Source organism: Temnothorax longispinosus, chromosome 7 (assembly GCF_030848805.1).
Source record: "Temnothorax longispinosus isolate EJ_2023e chromosome 7, Tlon_JGU_v1, whole genome shotgun sequence".
NCBI lineage: Eukaryota > Metazoa > Arthropoda > Insecta > Hymenoptera > Formicidae > Temnothorax > Temnothorax longispinosus.
This window is the reverse complement of record NC_092364.1, coordinates 20,829,000-20,853,812: the sequence shown is the minus strand read 5'-3', so window position 1 is coordinate 20,853,812 and position 24,813 is coordinate 20,829,000. Positions and strand designations below refer to the sequence as shown.

Genomic DNA, 24,813 nt, shown 5'->3' with positions numbered 1-24,813 from the left:
GTCAATAAAAATTCTTTGATAAAAGAATAATTAATTAGAGTACTTGCAAGATGTATTTATCGGTATTTATCGATATTTGTGCGATAAATGTGTTTTTGCCGGCGCAATTGACACAATATAATATAGAGTGGTCATTAAAACGACACGCGCATTCGTAGCCAGGAAAGCAATACTGACCTTCGTGCAGGCAGCCGATGTGGTTATATATTTCCGAGACTGGTATTTCGCGCATCAGTCATCAATGAGCATGATGCAAGTGCTAGTGTGTGCGTTAGCGATCCTGTCAACGGTAGCCGCTCAGAAAGAGCTGCACTACGTACCCGGTCATGATGGGATGGTACATCTTTTTGAATGGAAATGGCACGACATCGCAGATGAATGTGAAAGATTCCTCGGTCCCATGGGATTCGGTGGCGTGCAGGTGAGATAGGCAGATAAGAAATATTTAGCGGAGACAATGACGCGAAATATGTCCGCAGAAAATTTTATGAAAAATCTGGTAAAATAATATTTTTTTAAATGTTAGATTGAAAGTTAAAACTAACAAGGAAATTGTTAATTAATTGACAAAGGTTTGTTTTGATCTGCTCCGAAAAACATTTACCTAAATTCCGCGACTAAGTAGAACGGAACAATCCGTTAATCCGTTAATCACGGGTATTATCGAGCGGATGATTAGAACGAATCCTAATAAATTGTTGCAGGTTTCTCCGATCCAAGAGAATGTGATCGTAGGGAGTAGACCATGGTGGGAACGTTACCAGCCTATATCCTATAAATGGTACACGAGATCGGGCACACCGGACGAATTCAGGGAGATGGTTCGCAGGTGTAACAACGCCGGCGTGAGAATTTACGTCGACGTGGTGTTCAATCACATGACCGGTGATCACGATAACGCAAAAGGTACCGGCGGTACGACAGCGAATACTCATGGCTTCAGCTATCCGGGGGTACCGTATTCCCAGTACGATTTTCACTATCCTCCTTGCGCCATCAATAATTATCAAGACCCGGCAAATGTGCGGAATTGCGAATTGGTCGGTCTGCATGATCTCGATCAGTCGAAGGAATATGTCAGAGAAAAGATCGTCAATTTCTTGAACGAAGCCGTCGACGCTGGAGTCGCTGGTTTTCGGTAAGCAGAATCTTTGCAGTTCCGTTGCGATATTTCCCAATCAATCCGCGAAAAAGTGGCATCTTTCGACGAAGAAAATTAAATATTATGCTAATTTAGCTTATCCGATAAAATTTTTAGTAGTATTCTTAAGTTAGTTAAGCCATAATTAAATAAGATACGTGCATATTCATATTTTACCGAGATAAAAGTCCCACTAATTTCTGAATTTTAGAGTAGACGCAGCTAAACACATGTGGCCGGAAGATCTAAAAACGATCTTCTCTCGGTTGAAAAATCTCAATCCCGAGCATCATTTCCCTTCAGACGCGCGGCCCTATATAGTTCAAGAGGTAATCGATTACGGCGGCGAGGCAATCAGCAAATATGAATACAACTCTTTCGGCGCGGTAACGGAATTCCGATACGGCATGGAGATCAGCAACTCCTTGAACGGAAACAATCCGTTGAAATGGTTTGTCAATTGGGGAGAAGCTTGGGGCCTGTTACCGTCTCAGGATGCTCTGGTATTTATCGACAATCACGATACTCAACGTGGCAACCCCAATATCCTCACCTACAAGTCGTCGAAGCTGTACAAGGCAAGTGATTCTCGAGAAAACTGGAGAAATTAAAAACATATAGAAATACGGAGACTGAATTATTTTATCTTTATCCGAGGGCGTAATCAATAACAAGTGACATTACAGATGGCCGTGGCTTTCATGCTGGCGCATCCCTACGGGACCGCGCGGATCATGAGTTCCTTCAAGTTTGATACTTTCGACGCCAACCCGCCGCAGGACTCCGTCGGCAATCTCCTATCTCCAACCATCAATCCTGACGATACCTGCGGCAACGGCTGGGTCTGCGAGCATCGATGGCGTCAGATTTACAACATGGTGCGCTTCCGAAATGCCGCGAATAATACCGACGTCAACAACTGGTGGGATAACGGCCAGAATCAGATCGCCTTCTGTCGCGGAAACGCGGGCTTCATCGCGATCAATGGTGACAAATATGATTTGAAGCAGACTCTCTTTACCTGTGTGGAACCTGGCACTTACTGCGACGTCATATCCGGGAACTTGGAGAACAACAAGTGTACTGGTAAAGTCATAACAGTGGATCAAGATAAAAAGGCGTACATAGAAATCCCTTTGAACCAGGAAGACGGTGTGCTCGCTATTCATCAAGGGGTAAGTAATTTTGTTTGTCGTTCGTTTAGTTCCTTCAAATGAAATGTTTCATTGCGTTTATTTTATGATAATGTATCTGCATTGCGCCTTTTTTAAAGAATAACTCGTATTCTATAAATTTCTTAATTTTAGAATTTGTTTAAATAACATTCTCTCGTTTAATAATGTTTATATTAATAAGGTTTTTAAAGCAATAAATTGTTAATTGGAATATTAATGGCAATTATCAATATCACGTTTGAAGGAATTAAATCGAATGTAATAATACGTCTCAATTACTTATTATAACAAACTTTTAACACGATTAATTTCTTTGCAGGCAAAGGTGAAATCATAAAGATCTGATTGAACGAATTAAAAATTGCTATGATACAGCATATAAGTATGATAATAAAATGCTACATAATGTATAAGATTAAAAGAATTTAATTGCACTTCGGATTAATTATACGATCGACTATTTAAAATATAACTTGTTTGTGTACTTTTACTTGTTTGGAATAAAATGTGAGTGTTTGCGTATCAATAGATTAGAATATCAATACTAATCTTTTGTTTTCTTTTATCCAATTATTTCATCGAATTCCAGAGAGTACAATACTCTCATTTATTTTTATCACTTTATCAAATGAGATAATAACCGTTTCGATTGACTCATATTTACTATCAAAGAAGATCCCATAATTACGCAACACAATGTTTGTGAGAATATATCGGTAAAATTAAGTGGAGTACACCTGTTATTTTTCAACAATGTTTATTTTAACAGAAACAATGTACTGTTTTTCCTCTTTTCACCATTAATTTCTACTATACATGATATGACAGTTATTTGTAAGTAATACACGACAGACTCGCGATGGAAAAACAAAAAGGTCGAAGGGAGATCGAGTGAGATGGGGCGGACACATACCGTAAAATCGATCGGTTTTGAGGAAGTGAGATATACCGAAGGATGAATAGAAAATCTTGAAATATCACAAAAAATTGCCTTATCGTCGGTGTGTTTTACCACCTCTCTCTTTCTAATCCATGTGTGCGGTTAAATTATCCTTCGCTGAAAGAATCTGTCAGCACATTTATCGCTCTAACTTCTTCTTCCCGTCCGTTCTTATTTCCTTATCGAACGAACATGCTGCACGAAATGATTAATGCGTAACGCTCGTAATTACGCATTAACAGCGTGAATCTCGCGACTAACATACTAAATAAAATACTACGGGGTATTTGTAGAAGCACGACATATATAAATGCTTAAGGGTTATGTACATAGTGGTCTTGTTTAAGTAAAAGACACCAACTCGATTAGTGTTAGCGCGCCCGAGTTCGTCATACCTACGACAAAAAAAGTGATGTCGTTTGCATAGCTTTCATGCTTAGTGATTAAAGATTAACGATTTATTAAATCTTAATTGAATTTTTTACAATTTACGCGATACAAAGATTTCTTTAATAAATAAAAATAATTTTTGTCTTCTCGTTTTTTCGTTTAATTGAAAATTATTATTTTATGAGTCTTAATTAACTTGTTAGTGATCTATTTCTCGATTTCATGAGCGCACGTAAAACACAACAATTCTAAATAACAAGCTCGTGTGTATATAACAAGAATCAAGGGTAACAACGGCCACTGACGAGCAATAACAAATATTATAATTCAAAACATAATATTTTAACAATGTTTGAATTATAATTGTTCAATCTTCGTCAATAAAAATTCTTAGATAAAAAAATAATTAATTAGAGTAACTTGCAAGATGTATTTATCGGTATTTATCGATATTTGTGCGATAAATGTGCTTTTGCCGGCGCAGTTGACACACTATAATATAGAGTAGTCATTAAAACGACACGCACATTCGTAGCCAGGAAAGCAATACTGACCTTCGTGCAGACAGCCGATGTGGTTATATATTTCCGAGACTGGTATTTCGCGCATCAGTCATCAACGAGCATGATGCGAGTGCTAGTGTGTGCGTTAGCGATCCTGTCAACGGTAGCCGCTCAGAAAGAGCTGCACTACGTACCCGGTCATGATGGGATGGTACATCTTTTTGAATGGAAATGGCACGACATCGCAGACGAATGTGAAAGATTCCTCGGTCCCATGGGATTCGGTGGCGTGCAGGTGAGATAGGTAGATAAGAAATATTTAGCGGAGACAATAACGCGAAATACGTCCGCAGAAAATTTTATGAAAAATCTGGTAAAATAATATTTTTTTAAATGTTAGATTGAGAGTTAAAACTAACAAGGAAATTGTTAATTAATTGACAAAAGTTTGTTTTGATCTGCTCCGAAAAACATTTACCTAAATTCCGCGACTAAGTAGAACGGAACAATCCGTTAATCCGTTAATCACGTGTATTATCGAGCGGATGATTAGAACGAATCCTAATAAATTGTTGCAGGTTTCTCCGATCCAAGAAAATGTGATCGTAGGCAGTAGACCATGGTGGGAACGTTACCAGCCTATATCCTATAAATGGTACACGAGATCGGGCACGCCGGACGAATTCAGGGAGATGGTTCGCAGGTGTAACAACGCCGGCGTGAGAATTTACGTCGACGTGGTGTTCAATCACATGACCGCTGATCACGATAACGCAAAAGGTACCGGCGGTACGACAGCGGATACTCATGGCTTCAGCTATCCGGGGGTACCGTATTCCCAGTACGATTTTCACTATCCTCCTTGCGCCATCAATAATTATCAAGACTCGGCAAATGTGCGGAATTGCGAATTGCTCGGTCTGCATGATCTCGATCAGTCGAAGGAATATGTCAGAGGGAAGATCGTCAATTTCTTGAACGAAGCCGTCGACGCTGGAGTCGCTGGTTTTCGGTAAGCAGAATCTTTGCAGTTCCGTTGCGATATTTCCCAATCAATCCACCGCGAAAAAGTAGCATCTATCGACGAAGAAAATTAAATATTATGCTAATTTAACTTATCCGATAAAATTTTTAGTAGTATTCTTAAGTTAGTTAAGCCATAATTAAATAAGATACGTGCATATTCATATTTTACCGAGATAAAAGTCCCACTAATTTCTGAATTTTAGAGTAGACGCAGCTAAACTCATGTGGCCGGAAGATCTAAAAACGATCTTCTCTCGGTTGAAAAATCTCAATCCCGAGCATCATTTCCCTTCAGACGCGCGGCCCTGTATAGTTCAAGAGGTAATCGATTTCGGCGACGAGGCAATCAGCAAATATGAATACAATTCTTTCGGCGCGGTAACGGAATTCCGATACGGCATGGAGATCAGTAACTCCTTGAACGGAAACAATCCGTTGAAATGGTTTATCAATTGGGGAGAAGCTTGGGGCCTGTTACCGTCCCAGGATGCTCTGGTATTTATCGACAATCACGATACTCAACGTGGCAATATCCTCCCCAATATCCTCACCTACAAGTCATCGAAGCTGTACAAGGCAAGTGATTCTCGAGAAAACTGGAGAAATTAAACACATATAGAAATACGGAGACTGAATTACTTTATCTTTATCCGAGGGCGGAATCAATAACAAGTGACATTACAGATGGCCGTGGCTTTCATGCTGGCGCATCCCTACGGGACCGCGCGGGTCATGAGTTCCTTCAAGTTTGATACTTTCGACGCCAACCCGCCGCAGGACTCCGCCGGCAATCTCCTATCTCCAACCATCAATCCTGACGGTACCTGCGGTAACGGCTGGGTCTGCGAGCATCGATGGCGTCAGATTTACAACATGGTGCGCTTCCGAAATGCCGCGAATAATACCGACGTCAACAACTGGTGGGATAACGGCCAGAATCAGATCGCCTTCTGTCGCGGAAACGCGGGCTTCATCGCGATCAATGGTGACAAATATGATTTGAAGCAGACTCTCTTTACCTGTGTGGAACCTGGCACTTACTGCGACGTCATATCCGGGAACTTGGAGAACAACAAGTGTACTGGTAAGGTCATAACAGTGGATCAAGATAGAAAAGCGTACATAGAAATCCCATTGAACCAGGAAGACGGTGTGCTCGCTATTCATCAAGGGGTAAGTAATTTTGTTTGTCGTTCGTTTAGTTCCTTCAAATGAAATGTTTCATTGCGTTTATTTTATGATAATGTATCTGCATTGCGCCTTTTTTAAAGAATAACTCGTATTCTATAAATTTCTTAATTTTAGAATTTGTTTAAATAATATTCTCTCGTTAAATAATGTTTATATTAATAAGGTTTTTAAAGCAATAAATTGTTAATTGGGATATTAATGGCAATTTTCAATATCACGTTTGAAGGAATTAAATCGAAGGTAATAATACGTCTCAATTACTTATTATAAAAAACTTTTAATACGATCAATTTCTTTGCAGGCAAAGGTGAAATCATAAAGATCTGATTGAACGAATTAAAAATTGCTTGCTATGATACAGCATACAGGTATAATAAAAAAATGCTACATAATGTATATAAGATTAAAAGAATTTAATTGCACTTTGGATTAATTATACGATCGACTATTTAAAATATAACTTGTTTGTGTACTTTTACTTGTTAGAATAAAATATGCGTGTTTGCGTATCAATAGATTAGAATATCAATACTAATCTTTTGTTTTCTTTTATCCAATTTATATCATCGAATTTCAGAGAGTACAATACTCTCATTTATTTTTGTCACTTTATCAAATCCGATAATAACCGTTTCGATTGACTCATATTTGCTATCAAAGAAGATCCCATAATTACGCAACACAATGTTTGTGAGAATATATCGGTAAAATTAAGTGGAATACACCTGCTATTTTTCAACAATGTTTATTTTAACAGAAACAATGTACTGTTTTTCCTCTTTTCACCATTAATTTCTACTATACATGATATGACAGTTATTCGTAAGTAATACACGACAGACTCGCGATGGAAAAACAAAAAAGTCGAAGGGAGATCGGGTGAGATGGGGTGGACACATACCGTAAAATCGATCGGTTTTGAGGAAGTGAGATATACCGAAGGATGGATAGAAAATCTTGAAATATCACAAAAAATTGCCTTATCGTCGGTGTGTTTTCTCTTTCTAATCCATGTGTGCGGTTAAATTATCCTTCGCTGAAAGAATCTGTCAGCACATTTATCGCTCTAACTCCTTCCTCCCGTCCGTTCTTATTTCCTTATCGAACGAACATGCTGCACGAAATGATTAATGCGTAACGCTCGTAATTACGCATTAACAGCGTGAATCTCGCGACTAACATACTAAATAAAATACTACGGGGTATTTGTAGAAGCACGACATAAATAAATGCTTAAGCGTTATGTACAGTGGTCTTGTTTAAGTAAAAGCCGCTAACTCGATTAGTGTTAGCGCGCCCGAGTTCGTCATACGACAGAAAAAAAGTGATGTCGTTTGTTCGAAATAAGAAGAAGTTGCCGAATGAGCGTTGCGCGTCTGTTAAATACGTCAAACGAGAAGAAATGTTTCGTTACGTCATTATCATATATACATATGTATGTCGAAAGTTAGCGTAATCGCTAATTATAAATAATAGGCACGTAAACAAATCTCAACCTACAATTACAATTCCGCGGCGCGTAAGGTAGAAGCAAGTGTAATATCGCGTGCGATTACAGCGTCTAATTACCATTGATAATTTTGTACTACGAGTAGTAACGGGCTTGTGTAATCAGCCGCAGGAAATACGAAGGAATTTCCTTCTTTCACCGCGACTTCTGATCGGTCTTACTGATTAAATAGAACACACTTGGATAAATTTCGAAATGCTGCAGTTTCTAGTATTTTCGCGTCTTCTTTTTTTCTTTCTCTTCAGCGAAACGCAAACTCGGGAGCGCGGGCGCACGTGTGGGAACGTGCTGTTTAGGCATCATGTGTATATGTATATACAATTATAAGTTTATATGGTCTGCAGTAAATTCAGACAAATGTTTGTATATGCGTGTCTTGTGTGTCTGTCTGTGTGTGTAAATCTAAAAAATACTGCTCATCTTACGAACCGATTCGTTTGCCACGCAAATTTTCTTCCGCGAATGGTACATGTAAGCGCAGTGTGACGTCGTCGCCCTACCACCATTTACATCCTAATCGTTACGTGAATACAATAAGGCAAAACGGGTACTACATCTCTAAATAAATAAACGTTTGACGTCGCATGAATCTTGTAGATTAAGGGGGACACAAAATAAAAGAGGCGCGCTGTAATGTACAATTCCTAAAGAGCTACACGGGTCCGTCGCGCGTGAAACTGTCGTCGTCGCGTCCATGTATCGCGCGTGTCGATGTCTCTGTGTATGTGTATGTTTTTCCCTTTCGTGTATGTGTGTGCTCGCACGTGGATTCTTATTCCTGCACATAGAGCACATTAGCAAAAATATAATTTAGTATATTTATCGCAATAATTCTCATCCATATAAAAAACTTCGTTAAAATATATAAAAGAAACAACGATTTGAGCAAGTACGTATCTCCTACGGTAGTTAAAAGTTATCGCGTCGAAACGTATATTTATTGTTATTGCACGTAATTCTTCTCGCTGATTATGTATACATATATAGATCGTATTCTTTTAATATATCTATTACTTGCGCTTCACACACTCGCACGTAATTGCAATCGTTCCGACATATGTACACATATACGGGTACCTCTCACGCACACCTCCTCTCTTTATTTTTTTTTCTTCCTCTTTTTCGACATCGAGTTAGTGGTTCCTCATTTCGTCGACTTTTCGCATGACGTACAAAAATACGAGTTCGGCCGTTCGAGAAAGTTGTCGATCGACAATCAAGATGATCTCATGTAATAAAAAATAATATATAATGTCCCATCACGCATCGGAAATTTATCCGAACGATCACTCGACAACGTCGTCTTGGAAGACTTTACGAAGATAGGCACTCGTTTGATTTATTATCTATTAGTTTCTCGCCTTCAAAAAGAAAATCAAATATATTAATTCCATTTTAATGATCAACGTAATTTTGAGAGAAAGTACCTTTTCTATTTTTTAGTTTACCAAACATTTTAGAAAAGTTTTTAAACATGTTAGTATAGAAAAAATAAAAAACAAAAATTGCTTATTTATAGACTTCGATAGCGGAAATTTATATTTAATATTTGTTTAATAAAATATTTAAATAAATAATTTAAACAAAAATGTATCCCTGATATATTTGTCATCGATGGAAGATGGAAGATAATCGTATATTACGCAATGTGAACAATGTATGTTATTCGTTCAACATGCATTCCTAATTTTCTATTTCTCACAGTGCAAAATATACTATTTAAGTACTGAATCCATAGAGATCATAACAAGTTTTAAAATTACCTATATTTTTACAAATCCCCACATAGATCTACGCCGTCATATTTTTGTATGGATATTATTTCTGTTATTTAAATACGAAAGGAAATTAATATTCATCATTCCTTTATCCGTTGATTGTGACTTCTATTGAATTTGATACAATTTCCTAGGTGCAAATAAAGATTAAATCTTTAGCCAAATTATCTAATATATTTATCAGAATATAGTTTTAAATAAAATAAATACACATTCAAGTGCAAAAATCGTTAGTTGACTAATTCTTCAATTATCATACGTAGATCTATTCTCGCAGCAATGTATGTACACTATCGTGATTCAGCTAAAATTCTTTCTCCGACCGTTTTTCCACGCGCTTGTAACTATTCAACGGTTTCACTCTATCATTGCTATACATATAGAATTTTCAAAAATATTTCTCCGTTTCTCTATCCAAATATCGCTCGTTCAGTAAGCAATCGAAAATGAAGCTGAGTTTGTCTCAATCCTTTAATCTTCAGTTTCATTCATGTCCGGGCAATTATTAATTAACATACCTTCGTCATGCTGCGTCTAAGTTCTACGTAATACGCCGATACAGTCGAAGCTTGCAGTTTCGCTAAAATACAGTACTTCAGGTCTCTACAGTTTAGGCTTTAGATTATCCTGATGATCGATGGAAATCAAGGATCGAATACTCAAAAATATTTCCATTCTCGAGTATTCAACGCTCTATATGCTATGCGCGCTACGTTAATCGAACCCTCCCTCTCACTCTTTTTCTCTCTCTCTTTCATATCTTGCAGTCCAATCTCGGCTAAAACTCTCTCGGTCTGAGTTTCTATCTCTAAAAGTTCTTCCGGGTGCTTAATTACTGACAACATGGCGGAGTCTCCATGATATACGAAATCGTCTTCTTCCGATTGAGCACGCCGTTCGCGTGTCACTGCTTGATAGGCTTTTTGAAGACGACTTCCGGCTTGCGTACCGGGCGGGGTACGCGCCGTTCTATCCTGAGGGCCCGGTTCGGGTCCGGAGACGATGGCGCCAGGGTCACGCTGACCGGTGCTGTCTCGGACCTCAATAGGGGAGTCTCCGCCATTGTTTGTCAGTTCCCTGTGCTGCTGGGTCGCCGACTCGGCGTCTGTTGCTGTTGTTGCTGCTGCTGCTGCTGTTGTTGCTGTTGCTGTTGCGTCACCGCCGCGGCCGCTGCGCTCAACGCCGGTAGCGGCGTTTGGTGACAGTGGGCACAGTGCAAGCATACCGTGCAGGCACCGAGTTTCCGAGCCAACATCACGCGCAGCTTCAAGGCTGGACCGAGCTTCATGCCCATCGTGCCTGTCAGGTGGTTCTCCGAGAGTAGCGGCAGTGCCGCACCGTCTATACGATGCTCCCGGAAATTCTGCAAGCAGAAATGTGACAGCGTGTTATTAGCGATACGCTCTGCGACGAGCGAAATAATTTTCGTTGGTCTCTTTTAAATTATCCTGCGAGCGCAGAGTCGAAAACTGTTGGGTAAAAAAATTATGTTTCCTAATATATATACCGAAGATTTATATTAGAAATATCAATAGCGCTCTACTATAATGATATGCTAATTATAAATGTTAATTTTTTGTCAATGATATCTTCGAGTCTTTATTTCATGATCGTTAATTTGTAAGCAAAGAGCTAGTGGAGACACGGATATTATTGTAATTCGCGGCATCTAAAACTCTGGTTGTGCGGAACGCCCGTTCGTTAACGCTACTCTTTTGTATATTTCTCGGTCCCCGACGCATACCTCCACGTGCGGAGCGGGACACGTACGCATGTACCGTCGACCTCCGACCGGCTCGAATCGCGGCCGAGGATCGTTCCCTCGCGGCAGCTGCGACCTCGCTGTCGCGCGGAATCCCGCGAATTCGTCTCACGCGAGACACGATCGGATGGGGAAGGCGCGGGATCGCTATTTCTGTCGGCGTGCAAAAAGTCAATATTGGTCCGCCTGTCGGGAGGAAATCGGAGAAGAGGAAGAAAAGGAGCGAAGGAAGACGGCCGCGAAGGCGGAACGCGAAACGGAAGGGGGCAAAGAGAGGAAAAAGAGAAGGAGATGAAAAAAGGCATAGGAGCGCGGATGTGTTTCATTCACTGGCGCTGGGGGGGCCGCGCCTCGCGTAATTGCAGCTGCAACGACCGCGGGGTGCAGCGTGCGGTACGCGCGTGTACGTAAGCGCGATCGCGGACGTCCCTTGCGCGCACCACACGTTCGTGGAATACGGTAATTGCTCGGGCCCGCTTATGAATGAAATATTCAGCGCCGTAATGCGAGCCGCACACGCAACGGCAGACCGGTCTCCTTCCTTCGCGCATGTCGGGCTCCCTCGTTGAAGGAGGGGGATCGGGATCGACGCGGAGATCGAGGCCGTGCATTCATGCCGCTGGGCATTCAGGTCTCTTTTCTTTCTCTCTCTCTCTCTCTCCCTCCTTGTCTTTCTCTCTCCTTCCTCTCGCACAGATAGCGTCTAATTGGCCGGCTTTCGGAGGGTACTCGTAAGTGCGAAGGTTATTTGTCACCGAAGGAAGCGCCTGTCGATCTTTGTGCTTTCGTACTGTACGACGATCGATTTCAATAATATTGGATGTATTGTAAGTGAAGGATTCATCTTTTAAATCCTTTAAGCTAAGCCTAAACAATATGCAAAATTGGATTAATCAAGCTTTAAGTAAATTAAGTTTACACAGAGTTTCGTATAATTGTATTATTGAATTGTACTAATTTCACACACAACTAATTGTTTCCTTTTAAGTAACTTATTTTTACTGATCATCGTTCAACTAGCAATAATACGCGTCGTGAACTTGGAATCTAACAGGTGTTGCATTCATGCCGCTGGGCTGAATGTAGGTGCTCGCTGACCGTTTCGCCAAGCGACTTCTAATCTACGATTTATCTACGTGCGCATCGCGCGAAGAAATATCAAGGGAATTCATCGCGCAACAGGGAATCTATATTGCTAGGCGCGAGTCCAGGGAGATCTCGCGGTAACAATGAGGCTCGCATAATCGCCGACAGTAAAACGCATAATCATTGATTACGGTAAATAGGCCCGACACTGTTTCGGATTCTCGATGCATTCGCGGTTCTAACGGTACGGAGTACGAAGAGTCAGCCACGCGCGAGAAAAGCCGCCTCTTCACGGTCGCCTCGCGCAAAACGCTAATTAGTTTAAGTCATTCACACGACGCGCGCAAGAAACTGTTCACGCCGTGAAACTGAGCTACGTACGACCGTCTTTGTCCGGCGCAGAAAAATCTCGGATTCCCCTTCGAAACGTTACTGGAAACTAGTTATTAAGAGAAAGAGTAATTCCACATTTCCGTTCGTCCATCACGCTATACTCACATCACGCGCTCAATTCTTTTGACCCACGTACATAATCTTGTACAATTGTAATCCAAATTGTTATGAAATTATTTGAATACGCATTGTAAATTCGATTCACAATCAAATTATATATTATAAAAAGATAGCTTCTTCTGAGCGTCTTATTTGACAACTTAAGGTCGATTCAGACACAGCCGTGCCGTACCCGTACCGTATCACGGACAGAAACATTAGACAAGGATTTCTATTGTCTCCATCCTTGTCTAATGTGTCTTCATCCTTGTCTAATGTTAACGATACGGATACGGTCCGGATACGGCACGGCTGTGTCTGAATCGACCCTTATTGATTTCACATTCCAAAGGGAGAACAAAGTTGACTTATAAATTCGACATGACTTTGGTACTAGTTGCATTAAAAAACGTGTCCACCTACAGCTTGACGAGGAAGATGCCTCATTGTTTTCGCGAGGTAGCATGGAGCAGACAGTTTTGAAATCTCACGAAACGACCGAGGCGGCATGGCCGTTCGACTCGCGCGATGCGGCGCGGCACGGCGCAGCTGCAGTTGCAGCGAATATATCATCCTCGTGTTGCACCGCGGGCGACCGGGCGCGCACCAAAGGCCGGGTAACGAAGACAACCTATATTTTCTCCACCCAGTTCCAAACTCTTAAGGGCAAACGCGATCTCCCGGCTGGTCCTGCATCAATTATACCTTCCACAAACACGATGTTAGGTCCCCCTCGCGTACTCGTCGTGCGCCGACGTGCAATGGTACGGAGCTCGCGAAGATGCGCTCCGGCTCCAGGAGCATGTGTTATTAAATTATTCGCGCATCACTGCGTCTCGTGAACGCGAGGGGGAATGGGGGAGGACTGCCCTCTTCTTAAATTATGCGCGTAGACTTATCAGATATGCCCGCGGGCCAAGATGCGCGTTAAGCGGAATTTAAATTGGCGAACATATAGGAAACGTTCGTGTAACGATATAAATGCGCGTTGCGATTTGCGATATTTATTGTGCGTCTCGTGCCCCCTCGCTAAAATCGCGGCTCGTGGGCCCCTCTGCTGTATCCATAACATATAATAAAATCTTCTATTCATTTAAGTGAATGTAGATAACGCATTAGAAACCGCAGTACTGCTTAGTAACTTACGTACGCCATAATCACGATCAATAATACTTTCTTAATTATTTTAATCTTTAATTTTGCATGTTAATTTGAATGACCGCACTGCAGATAAGCTTAGAAAAGCATGCTGTCTACGGTAAACGACATAAATTTGTCGCAAGCGAATGCCAGTTCGTCTCGAGATAAAGAGACTTCGCCAGGAATATCCGCGAGGTTGCATCCGACCGTGACCTGGGAAAAGACGGAGAATCCTCGAAAAATAACGGCTCCTTTCTTGCCGAGCTCGAATCCTCGACCTGAGGAATCTCGCGGTTATAACCTTAAGAGATCACTCAGTCGGAACCACGTCACGTTAAACTACACGCAGTGAGTTCAAAGAATTCGTTCTTGGACGCTCGGGCGATCGTCGAATTCTTTTTTTTTATCTGAGGCACAGGTGTAGAAGGCAATACAAGAATTAGTGACCCGAAATCAGGCCTCTGCAATTAGGCCCTAGCTTAATTATAGCAAGTTGTAACAATTATAGTAATTTTAAATTGCAATCCTAGTAGTCTTTCAATTAACCGGTAAAAGAGATCATTCGTGGTTCGAAAGTTCGAGCAATAGAATTATAATAAACTGGAGCACTAGATATTGAGGTAACATCTGTTACACCTGTTTGGCTCACATTTATCTCCGCAGCTGTTAATTTATCGATTAAGCTGACACAGGTCGGCACTAGCGCATATATGCGTTGCACGATGAATCATGCATAAATCAATTTTCAACGACGTTTGCGGACGAAACCTTAAATTTCTTAAAAGCCGCCCGTCGATAGCGTCACGGCGAAACAATATTTATGGCGCATAAAATGTTTCTTTTTTCTTTTAATTATTCAACGGCGTAAAGTTACCGCGTAACACCACTCTAAGACAAGCTTCTAACAGTTCTCTGCCATTAAAAGTCGCGTCCGTTTCATGGCTACTTCTGACTATCTCAGTCATTATTACACCTGTCGTGTTACGAAATGGCAGGCAGATATAAGCGACGTTTCAGGATAACTTCAAACGGTCCTGTCGCATATGCAACTAACATCTGCGGATGACTTTTACGTTACTGCCTTTCCTAATTATCGCAACTCCTTTTACGAATACATGTATTTTTCAAGAACGTTGTTCCGCAACAAGGACTGGTTTAGTAAACCAAGTTCTTTGTTTAATCAGCGTTAATTATCGTTTAAATTAAAAGCAGGATTTTTATCGGGAGACGTTGCCTCCTCCCATGAAATAGAAGCTCACAATCAGCTAACAATTAGGACCAGATTGGTAGTTGCTATTGTTCCAGTCTACTCATCGCCTCCCTTTGTACGATCCTGCGGAAACAATACCGTATACCGCATTGTGTTTCAACTCTAACCCACCATTCTTTTAACGCGTTGGATTATACGTTACACGTGTATCTCACCTACGCATCGCCGGCGTAACATTACGTTGCATTGCTGCCGAATGAATGCCGAGCGACCGCGGCGAGCCGTCGCACGGGGAATGAAGCGTTAACCAATAAAAGCGAGCGCGCTGCAACTTTTGTTGGCCGCTACCGAAGGAGATCCCCAGGCTGTTGTTGCTCGCTCTCGAGATCCCTTATATGGGAGAGCGGCGCTCGCGCGAAGGGCAGAGCGCGTTGCCGCGCGCCGCCTGCAATCGCGCGCTGAATTCTACACGGGGACGAACCCCGAGGTTGAGAATTTGCGTCGGCGGGCTCGCGCTAGAAATTCCACACGCGTGTTTTCGTTCCACCGCGCGACCTCGTGAGAAAGGGCGATGCCGCCGGTGTACCAACAAGGTGCGCGCGTAAGAATCGGCGATTCGCGCCGCACCGACACGCCGTAATGGATCAACAAGCGTGAACATTGTCTCCCGCGATGAACACGTTCATGGATCGACTGGTGTTATATACATACATTACATAATCCGTTCACGTCTGTAGTTGGAAGATCGTGCAGCAGAAGTATGATCGGCAAAGATTTTATACACGAGAAAGTAAAAGAGATAAAGAGAGAAAAAGATTACCATATATATAATATTTTTGAATTGTAAAAATATAACGTAATAAAATAGAATAAATATACATATATCTACAAAATTAAAATGTACGATTTTTAATATACAACTCTGCATAGAGTATTGTATATAATTATGTATTATTACATTAGCATAATTCTACTCAATTATAAGTCTTTTTAATTATTTAATATAAAATGTGAATGCTACTTAATCATTTAATAATAAAACCTGTTCCAGAAATAAAACAAATTTTTTATTTCTAGAATAAACGTACTACTCTGCTTTTTCTTCGATTTAACTCGGAATATTTCGACAAGGAGCCGCAGTAGAATAGTGTTATTAATTGCGCATGAAGGATAATAGAGTCTTCGAAAGTCGTGCGCCGAGGATCCGGAGAAAACCCGTCCGACATTCTGCGCCACTGTACGGTGACCCGCCACGCCCTGTCGAGGTCGTCGCGCGCCTCTCTCGCCAGCGCGGCCTGGCCGCGCCAGGCCGGTCGGCGCGGCGTGCCGACGGCGACCGGTCAGCCTAACCGACGCGACCGGCGCGTTCGCTGGCACCGACCTAACCAGATCAACATCCCCCCGTTGCGCGGCTCCCTCCGACCATCGCGCCTCACGTCCTCGTTCCTCCTCTGCGGCGTTTTCTTCCTTCCTTCTTCGTCTTCGCGGATGCGCCGGGTACCTACGTCACGCCTTCAATTCGCTCCGATTCCAGAGAGTATCGCTGGCCGTGTCTCTTCTCCGTTTCTGCTTCGCGCGCACCCGAAATGCGACGTCTCTTTCTTTTAGTATCGCACGGTTCGCTTGACGATCCCTTGCGAATTATAGACGCATGCATTGCCAAATCGCTAAAAGATCTTGCGATTGTCCCTCTCTTGAATTCGTTGAATTTGCTCCTGGCTGCAACAAGTGTGCCCTTTTCTCCACTTTACCGTATCGAGGCACTTGTGCAATAACGCCAACCACACCCATTTTATTGCATGACCTCGTACATCGGCGCCTTGTGTTTCTCGCGCGAATTTTCTCCTCGTTGCTGTCGTCAATTTCAACGTTTAATGTTCGATCGCATTTATCACGCGAGCAAAATGTATCATCCTGTCCCAGGCTGCATCGAAATTCATTGAATTCATGAAACGTACGATTAAAGATGTATGTCGGAGTCACCGTCGTTGGACAATACAGAGGCGCATGGACGGGATAAGGAGAAAAAGAAAAAGAGAAAGAAAGCAGGGGAAAAGCGGATCTCGAGCGTTAATCTCGATCGGCTTCGCGGGCAACGTCGCCGTGTAATTGAGAGACATTCAGAGTGCATTAGCACTGCCAAGCGAGGGGACCAGGCAGGCGTATTAATTGCTCATCAACGATAATGAAGGGTTTGTAAGACGATATTAGCATAACTAACAGGTTTCCCGGTAATGAAGCCACGTTCACGGCCACGGTGCTCGTCTTTATGCCGCCCGTCCTCCCCCCGGAACCCTCCCTCGCGCGAATCCCAGGGAACGAGCGAGCTGGAACGAGGTGGAACAGAACGACTCGGGGCCAGCTCGCCCCGATGCGAGCGGTGACGTTTCCGCGATGAAAATCAAGAGGGGATAACGAGGACGATCCGAAACGGCGCCATCCTACTTGGCGCGTTGGCCGCGCGGAAAAGACGATTAAGAAAATTCGATGCGCGTATGAGCAATGTGCTTGGCCCTGCCCTGGAACGCGAGATTTTGCGTGCAGGTCTCGTGATAACGGTTCGGCAACAACTCGACCGTCGTTCTGTAACAATGTATAATTTTCGCTGAAATTTTTTAATTAGTTTCGCTCCGTTTCCTAATCAATGTGGCTTTGAGATAGAAACATGAAATCAAATTAATCATAAAAAATATATTGATTAACTGTAACTATTCACTGTATGAATACGTTGAAAATAAGGCGCGATTTAACGATTGTCACTCGTAGAGAAAGTGTCTGGTGATATCAATGCTCCACGCGACCGCACTGCATAATGTGGTATCACGATCTCGTTATCGAACCGACCTTTCGCGTGTACCTTTTTTTTTGCAACCGTATACGCGATACTTTCTCCGATTGTTCCGCTCGCGATCGAGACTACTTCGACAGGAATTTATTCCGTTCGCGTGGGCCGTCTCGGAGATTTCTCGGAACGTGTGAGGCCTCAGGTTATTCCAAAATTCTCATGCCTCGGTCAGTATTACGAAGAGGAACGAAACAACAACATTATGCCATTCAGTATTGCAAATAACAAAGCCAAGAATCTCATGGTTTTCACATTTTAGAAAATGACATCTAGCCCCATTGTGCGATTTTCCACCTTATAATAGGATAGATTCGACTTTCTCGAGTCGCGTGCGAATCGCGAGTTTTCACCGGAAGTAACGAGGCGAGGTCGTTACGAGAGGTCCGAGCACACCTACGAACACGAGCCAAGAATTCAAATTAGCTTAGAAAGTTCAGGGTCAAGCGGATACGTGCGTATGCGCGTACGTGCGTGTGCGCTCACGTATAGTACAATAATAAAAAGCTGTACGAACGATTAGTCAATGGAGAAATGGCTTTTCTAAATTGCGTGAGCTGCAATTCTGAAACTGTGATGCCGTACAGCATTCTCGAGTTATCATCGTATATTACGGTTTATGGTTTTGAAAAAGTAGCTAGATGTCTTTCCATTTCTTCTTACATTACGACACCAATCTCACTTCTACGAAGCGAGAAATATCGTGTTCGAGAAAAGGATTACGTTGATGATTATACATTATTATCGACAGCGTACAAATTGCCGCCTCCGTACGTTGCCCACAACCGCTTTCTGTTATTGGCTACACTTCTGATAAATTCCTGTCCGCGGCACACTAAGTCCCTTTTCACAGGTAACTTGCTATTAGTGCACCGCTCGCGATAAAGCGGCGCCGATAAATCCATCCGATTCGGCATGCTTGCAATTAATATCGAGAATATACGAAGGGCCAGGGCCTTCTTACTTCTGCTTGCTGCGGCCAATGTGTAAATGGAAATGTATTGCTAAGCCCATCAAGAAGTTGATTTATTCGCGATTTTGATTACTAAATAAATTAATTTTTACGTTACCGCAAAATAAAAAAGCAAAAAATAAACAGATAATACCAACTGGGAGATACTACGTTGGAATATGAGAATTATACATAGCAATTAATTAATCTGTAATCCATTTTGTTGTATCATATAAATACATTAAAATTGATTAGTGCGGATCATAAAGCAATCTGCAAGTAATAGCTACAAAATTCGATTTCAAATAACATTATATCTTATCTTTATTATAAGATAAATACGGATTGTTAAAAACAGTTAATTCACTGACAGATACATCCCGCCCATTAGCCAAATCTCTTAATTTAATTCCATACATATATTTTTCACGCCCGATGGCATGGGACAAAACTCGTCGTCAAATTTATGTGAGTTCGGTAAACAAATGATCGTCTTGATGTCTTATTTATGTATGTATCCCGCATGGTGCGTTAGCCATTTCTCTTATCTCGACAGATTTGCCTTGTATTTTAGACTTTATCAGAAATCAGCATTTTAATTTTAAGAATAACACGATTTCGGGAGTTGTGAGCGATTATTCAGACATATCACGCACCGTTAAAGTGGTACGATTGATCATGTTATCAATTTATATCACAATTATAACGGAGAAATAGCTACTGTTTAGGATATCTCGGCTGTTTACATGAAAACTCTTACGTACGTAAATAATACGAGCTTCAATGAGTTCTTAGACCTATAGCGATCTTACAGCACACCAAGTGAACAGTTTCAAGAGTGCACCGGAGCGTTCAAAATAGAGAAAGTGGGGAGGAAATATCTTCGCGAGGTAACCTTGCAATGGCCTCGCGTGAACCCGAGTATCAGGCGCGCACGATACATCCGTATGTACGTGCAACGACTATCTGCTGATGCGATGAAACATTTTTCGATGTCCATCGATACAAGAAATATCAAAATTACTATATTAAATCTCGAAACTTACAATGTATAAAAAAAAGAATAAAAGATCCCAAATATAAATAAATGTTATTTGAAGAGACTGTCTCCCTGGAACTTTTATTTTTATGCTGTTTTTATTGCGAATTTCCATTACGTAATCTCAAAAATACCCCGACATTTTCCGCATTATTACACACACATGAAGGTGGGCGCGCCTACGGTGGACTTCCACGCGGCCGAGAGTTATCTGCAGGAAATCTACTCTCGTAGGCACGCCACGAGACGAGGGTACGAGGGGAAGCTCACGGTAAGGCCCCCACGACGTCCTCGGTGTGTCCCCGCTCGGCTTCGGCGTGGCCACCACTGCCATTCGCAGCGAATGGCAGCGGTCGTGCATAGGGGAAAACACCGCGGTTACCAGCGGGGGACCACGGCCCCGATACAAGATACTGCCACGTGTTACACGCTGTTCGCCACCAGAAGAAACGTACGGGTTTCCTCGCCCCCGCCACGCGGTATTGCGCATTCGACGGGTCCACGGGATGATAAGTCGCGCCACGAGGATAATGACGAATTTTTGTAAAGGTCGGACACGTTAGAACTTCAAGAAATATGCTCGCGACCAAAAGAAACTTCCTCTTTCATCAGCGCTTGTCAGCGAACAAATGTCACGATCTTGGATCTTTCGCGAATTTGAATGTTTAGCGAGGATAAGAAATTTGCGATAACCGCCGACATAATATGCCTATGAAAGAACCTTAAAACAACCTAGTTGAACTTTGAAAATCAAGGGTTAAAATATTTCTTGATGTCTACAAATAGACTGGTAGTAGATTTCTCTAGCATTTTCAGATAGGAAATTTGTAAATCAGTTTATGTCCAGAGTTTAATTCAATACTGGCTATCGTGCTAACTGTATATAACTGTCGTTCGTTAATTAATAGAACGACCAATAAAATAAGAAACATCAAGTAAGATATCCGAGGAGACGTCAAAGGTGAAAACATCAATACCTCTATTACGCCATTAGTGCCACATGCTCATTACGCGTACGATACGTAATAATTTGACACGCGATGGGTCATGGTGGCGGAGGGAAAAGAGCGTCCGTCGCTGAATACCATCGCGCGGCTTTCTCCTCTTACTCCGGCAAGTTGTCATTATTTCGTCGCCCCGATTAAATTTCTCGTCTTCGCGACCGGTCGCGACCGGTGCGTAAGTGAATGGCCCCCCCTTCCCCCGTCCGATATCCGATCGACCGCTTGCGCGCTATCGCGCGGTGCCATCGGCATATCGCCCGTATAAAACCGGCGCATACCTCTCGCAAATGCCTGTTAAGATTATGCAAATGCCCGACGTTCGCTCGAAGCACCAGCAGCATTTTAAAGAAACTGCCGCGACGGGTATTCCGGAATTAAGATATTCGGCGAAGCGTGGAGGAGTCGCGATAGCCGCCGTTTCGGTCTTTTTATCGTCCCGCTTCTCTCGCGGTTACGCTCGACGTATCGAGATATTGATATGCTGATTCCGATCCCTCTAGATGCGACGATGCGTTCGTGCATCGAGTTCAGAGGCTCGAGAGCTAAAAGGAAGATCGAATTTAAGTGAAATCTCCAAGTGAAATCTCTCCCTCTTACTGAATCGAATTTATTTGTCAGATATAAATGTGCTACGAAGACATATTTAATGTGGAACTGAATTATCGTGCACGGTTTGACGTTTCGCATTTGGTTGCTTTAGTTTCGATCGCATTTGAAAGCAAATATTTTGATCTGTGACACGTGTATGCTTTTTGCTGAATGGCGAAATTGAGCCTAATACGATGTTATCCGGTATATCCTGCGGTGAGAGATATACGCTAAGTAAAATTCCCCTCTATCGTCTAACGTTGTAGCCACGGCGATTTATAGGGATACCAGTATTCATCCCTTTCATCCCGTGACAAGCATTCACTGACGTCAAACACACGCTTTCTTTGAGTCGCGTGTATACTTCCTGCAGGGAACGGCTCGCCTGTTGTGAATTATAATAAGTATAGACGCCGCATATATGTACGTGCGCCAAGCTCGATTAGCCCGATCGCGATCGCGTTAAAATCTACGAAGTAGCTTCGTGAGGAAGAAAAAAAAAAGAAAATTATTCTTTTCCGCGCCGTAAGTCCCTCGCACTTTTTTTCCTCCTTGAAATTTATATTCGAGTAGCGTTAGGCAATACCGCAAGAACTTCGTGACTATTGCAATTGCGCTATGAATAAGCCGCGAAAGTATGCGGTGCATAACGCTCCTAATTGCCTCACAAAGAGACAAGACGAGCCGGCTGGAAATACCATTCTTTCATTAACGTCGCGAGTGCGGTAACATTAGGTGTACCGGTACTCCTTTCATCCTTTTGACAGGCATTCACCAGCGTCAAGCGCGCGCACTTTCGTAGACGCCGTATAAGAACTTTATAAGAACTGAAACGAGAGGAACGAGCACTGAGCAGCATCGATCACGTCTTTTTCAGCGAGTGACATTTCGTGGCGTGGGTGGCGGCGGGCGCCACGTCGAGGGAAAATGTCACGGAGCAAGGCGAATATAATGGACACACACGTGCGTGTGGACGAGAAGAACCAATATAAATTTATATCCATTTCTACAGGTGTTGGGATATTTCAATTATTAAAGAAGAAATCCACATGCCAATGAGCTCGAGTAAAACAGTTCGTACTTAGTAATTCGCTATTTCTTTCTTCAGACTGTAGTTACAATTAAACAGAGAGAGAAATTTTCTTAATTACAGTTATCTTGAAATGAGGCAACTGGATTTAAAATTTGTGACTCCCGAGATTTTTGAAACCGCGTTGTGGTAACTTACGAGATATGGTATAGGTATGTTGTCACAGAAATATCGCGGTAGGATTTTCGAGAAGAGACGCGAGATCCGATTCAGACAACGAACCGGAAAGATACGCGGTTCAATTCGTCAGCTGAGTCGTGCTCTATCGACGACCAAAACAATCTTCTCGGTAGCCGATCGAGCGGCCGGTTCTCGTTCGCGATGAAGAAAACGCTCTCCGATCGCGAGGTTCGCGTTCGATCTAGCGTGAAGCGCGATACCGATTGGACAGTTAATATCTCACTTCGGTGGCACGGCTCGGCTCGGCGTGTCTCGGCTTGCGCGCGCGAAGGATTGGAAAGGTGGGTTTATGTATTCATTTCTCGACTGCGGGTCTCTCTCTCTCTCTGTCGCGCGCGTGATGTATGAACGTATATGTGGGAGCAAGTCGTTACGTCAGCCTCCAGCGCTACGGCTAGGCCGCGGCGCCGCGCGGCGCGCAGCTGTCCCGTTCCCCGATCCTGCGAAATACTTTACACGCGAATTCGTGTAAAGCGCCGGTTGTGCCGTCGCGAACATCGGCCGTGGCACCCTCTTCTCTTTCGCGAACAAACACGGGCTCTCAGGGACCGCATGAGAAGTCGCAGCGAGAAGTCACGGCGCATTCATCACCGCCGTCGGAGAGGTGTTAGCGTTTAGTCCATTATTCCGCGTTGTACCGTGTTTCGAAAGTGATACCGCATTGTACTACGTTTTTACTCGTGTCTTCGCTCACGAATGTAAATGAGAAACAAATGCGCTTGGTAATGAAAACTTTTAAACGGCGAGAAGCTTATTTACCTCGCGTCAATGGCATCCAGCGAAATGTGCAAAATTGCGGTTCTACTTTTTTTTATTCTAGTTGGATTTTTACACGGCTGTATAACAATGTTTACATAACACAATGTAGCAAATAAATTTAAATACATGATTGTAAGGATAAAATCATTTTTGTTTACGCGCACGGTGCTGCAAACCATCATCGTGCGTGTTTTGTATAGGAGATTCATCATCGCGTTCGTATAGAAGATTCATTAGACGACAATGATGCGCCCACAGGCTGCTCGTCGAGTATCGGTTCCTTCAACAAAGCGGCATACGTCACGGTAATGAGACAGCTGCCCTTTTCCCCAAGCGAATCGTCATTTCGCGGGTAATAAAGGCCTACGCGACATCGCGCCGTTAATGGCAGCGACGTCGAAGGTACGAAAGAGCGCTCGCGCGCTCTTCGCGCGAGGTCGCGTAGAACAGGAAGGTAGGCTGAGAAATGATAAAGCGGTAAATCGCTCAGCTGTCTCGTATGTAATTGTCCGAACAATCACCGCGGCGAACGGCTCGATCGGAAGCTCGATCAAGACTGAGACGAACGGTCAACAAGAAACGGTTGATAATACGTAGTTACGCCGTTCTATATCTGGGTTAATAAAATATACTCGGTATGTCTATCGATCGCTGTACCGATCTCAGCTGAAACAGATCGATATCGATAACTGTAAATTTTCATTTCCAATCCCCATTGATTGTGATCTCTCTTACCATTATCGATTCTGATTTATCGGGTTTTACAAACTCTCTCATTTATCTTCTAGTCAGAAGTCTATAAACACACAGACGAATCCACTGGTATGTCATGATACCTTAAGACGCGTCTCCCTATACTTGCAGTGAATTATCCGGTAGCCGACAGCAGTGGCTTAAACTCAAACAGGTACTTTCAGTGCCGCGCTTCAGTTTGTGGCGCGATCATCCGTACATTCCTAAACCGCGGAATGCAGGCGAAGTCTGCGGTTTCGCGTTGTGTTCTCTCTGAAGAGAA

General features: G+C 42.7%; 3 protein-coding genes across 5 annotated transcripts in view; 2 read left to right on the top strand and 1 right to left on the bottom strand.

The window, feature by feature from the left end:
• Positions 1 to 183: 183 nt before the first annotated feature.
• LOC139815724 (alpha-amylase 4N-like) lies at positions 184 to 2,844 on the top strand. Its single transcript, XM_071782820.1, has 5 exons — positions 184 to 421; positions 705 to 1,138; positions 1,353 to 1,719; positions 1,828 to 2,316; positions 2,636 to 2,844. The coding sequence occupies exons 1-5, from the start codon at positions 242 to 244 to the stop codon at positions 2,651 to 2,653; spliced, it is 1,488 nt and encodes a 495-aa protein (XP_071638921.1). The 5' UTR covers positions 184 to 241; the 3' UTR covers positions 2,654 to 2,844.
• Positions 2,845 to 3,469: 625 nt separating this feature from the next.
• On the top strand, positions 3,470 to 6,944 carry LOC139815725 (alpha-amylase 4N-like). The gene is made up of 5 exons (XM_071782821.1): positions 3,470 to 4,444; positions 4,728 to 5,161; positions 5,379 to 5,751; positions 5,860 to 6,348; positions 6,668 to 6,944. The coding sequence occupies exons 1-5, from the start codon at positions 4,271 to 4,273 to the stop codon at positions 6,683 to 6,685; spliced, it is 1,488 nt and encodes a 495-aa protein (XP_071638922.1). The 5' UTR covers positions 3,470 to 4,270; the 3' UTR covers positions 6,686 to 6,944.
• Positions 6,945 to 7,095: 151 nt separating this feature from the next.
• LOC139815726 (uncharacterized) overlaps positions 7,096 to 24,813 on the bottom strand; it is a 118,667-nt gene continuing 100,949 nt past the window's right edge. For all 3 annotated transcript variants that reach the window (XM_071782822.1, XM_071782824.1, XM_071782825.1), the window contains one exon: positions 7,096 to 11,017. In XM_071782822.1, the coding sequence (XP_071638923.1) occupies positions 10,724 to 11,017 (294 nt within the window). In that variant the 3' untranslated portion in view covers positions 7,096 to 10,723. The remainder of the gene's footprint in view (positions 11,018 to 24,813) is intronic.

Excerpts from the sequence above, each read along its gene's own strand:
- LOC139815724 (XM_071782820.1), top strand. The coding sequence starts at position 242 with ATGAGCATGATGCAAGTGCTAGTGTGTGCGTTAGCGATCCTGTCAACG. Across the intron at positions 1,139-1,352 it reads GCTGGAGTCGCTGGTTTTCG|AGTAGACGCAGCTAAACACA; the intron begins GTAAGCAGAATC and ends TCTGAATTTTAG. Across the intron at positions 1,720-1,827 it reads AGTCGTCGAAGCTGTACAAG|ATGGCCGTGGCTTTCATGCT; the intron begins GCAAGTGATTCT and ends GTGACATTACAG.
- LOC139815725 (XM_071782821.1), top strand. The coding sequence starts at position 4,271 with ATGATGCGAGTGCTAGTGTGTGCGTTAGCGATCCTGTCAACGGTAGCC. Across the intron at positions 4,445-4,727 it reads TGGGATTCGGTGGCGTGCAG|GTTTCTCCGATCCAAGAAAA; the intron begins GTGAGATAGGTA and ends AAATTGTTGCAG. Across the intron at positions 5,752-5,859 it reads AGTCATCGAAGCTGTACAAG|ATGGCCGTGGCTTTCATGCT; the intron begins GCAAGTGATTCT and ends GTGACATTACAG.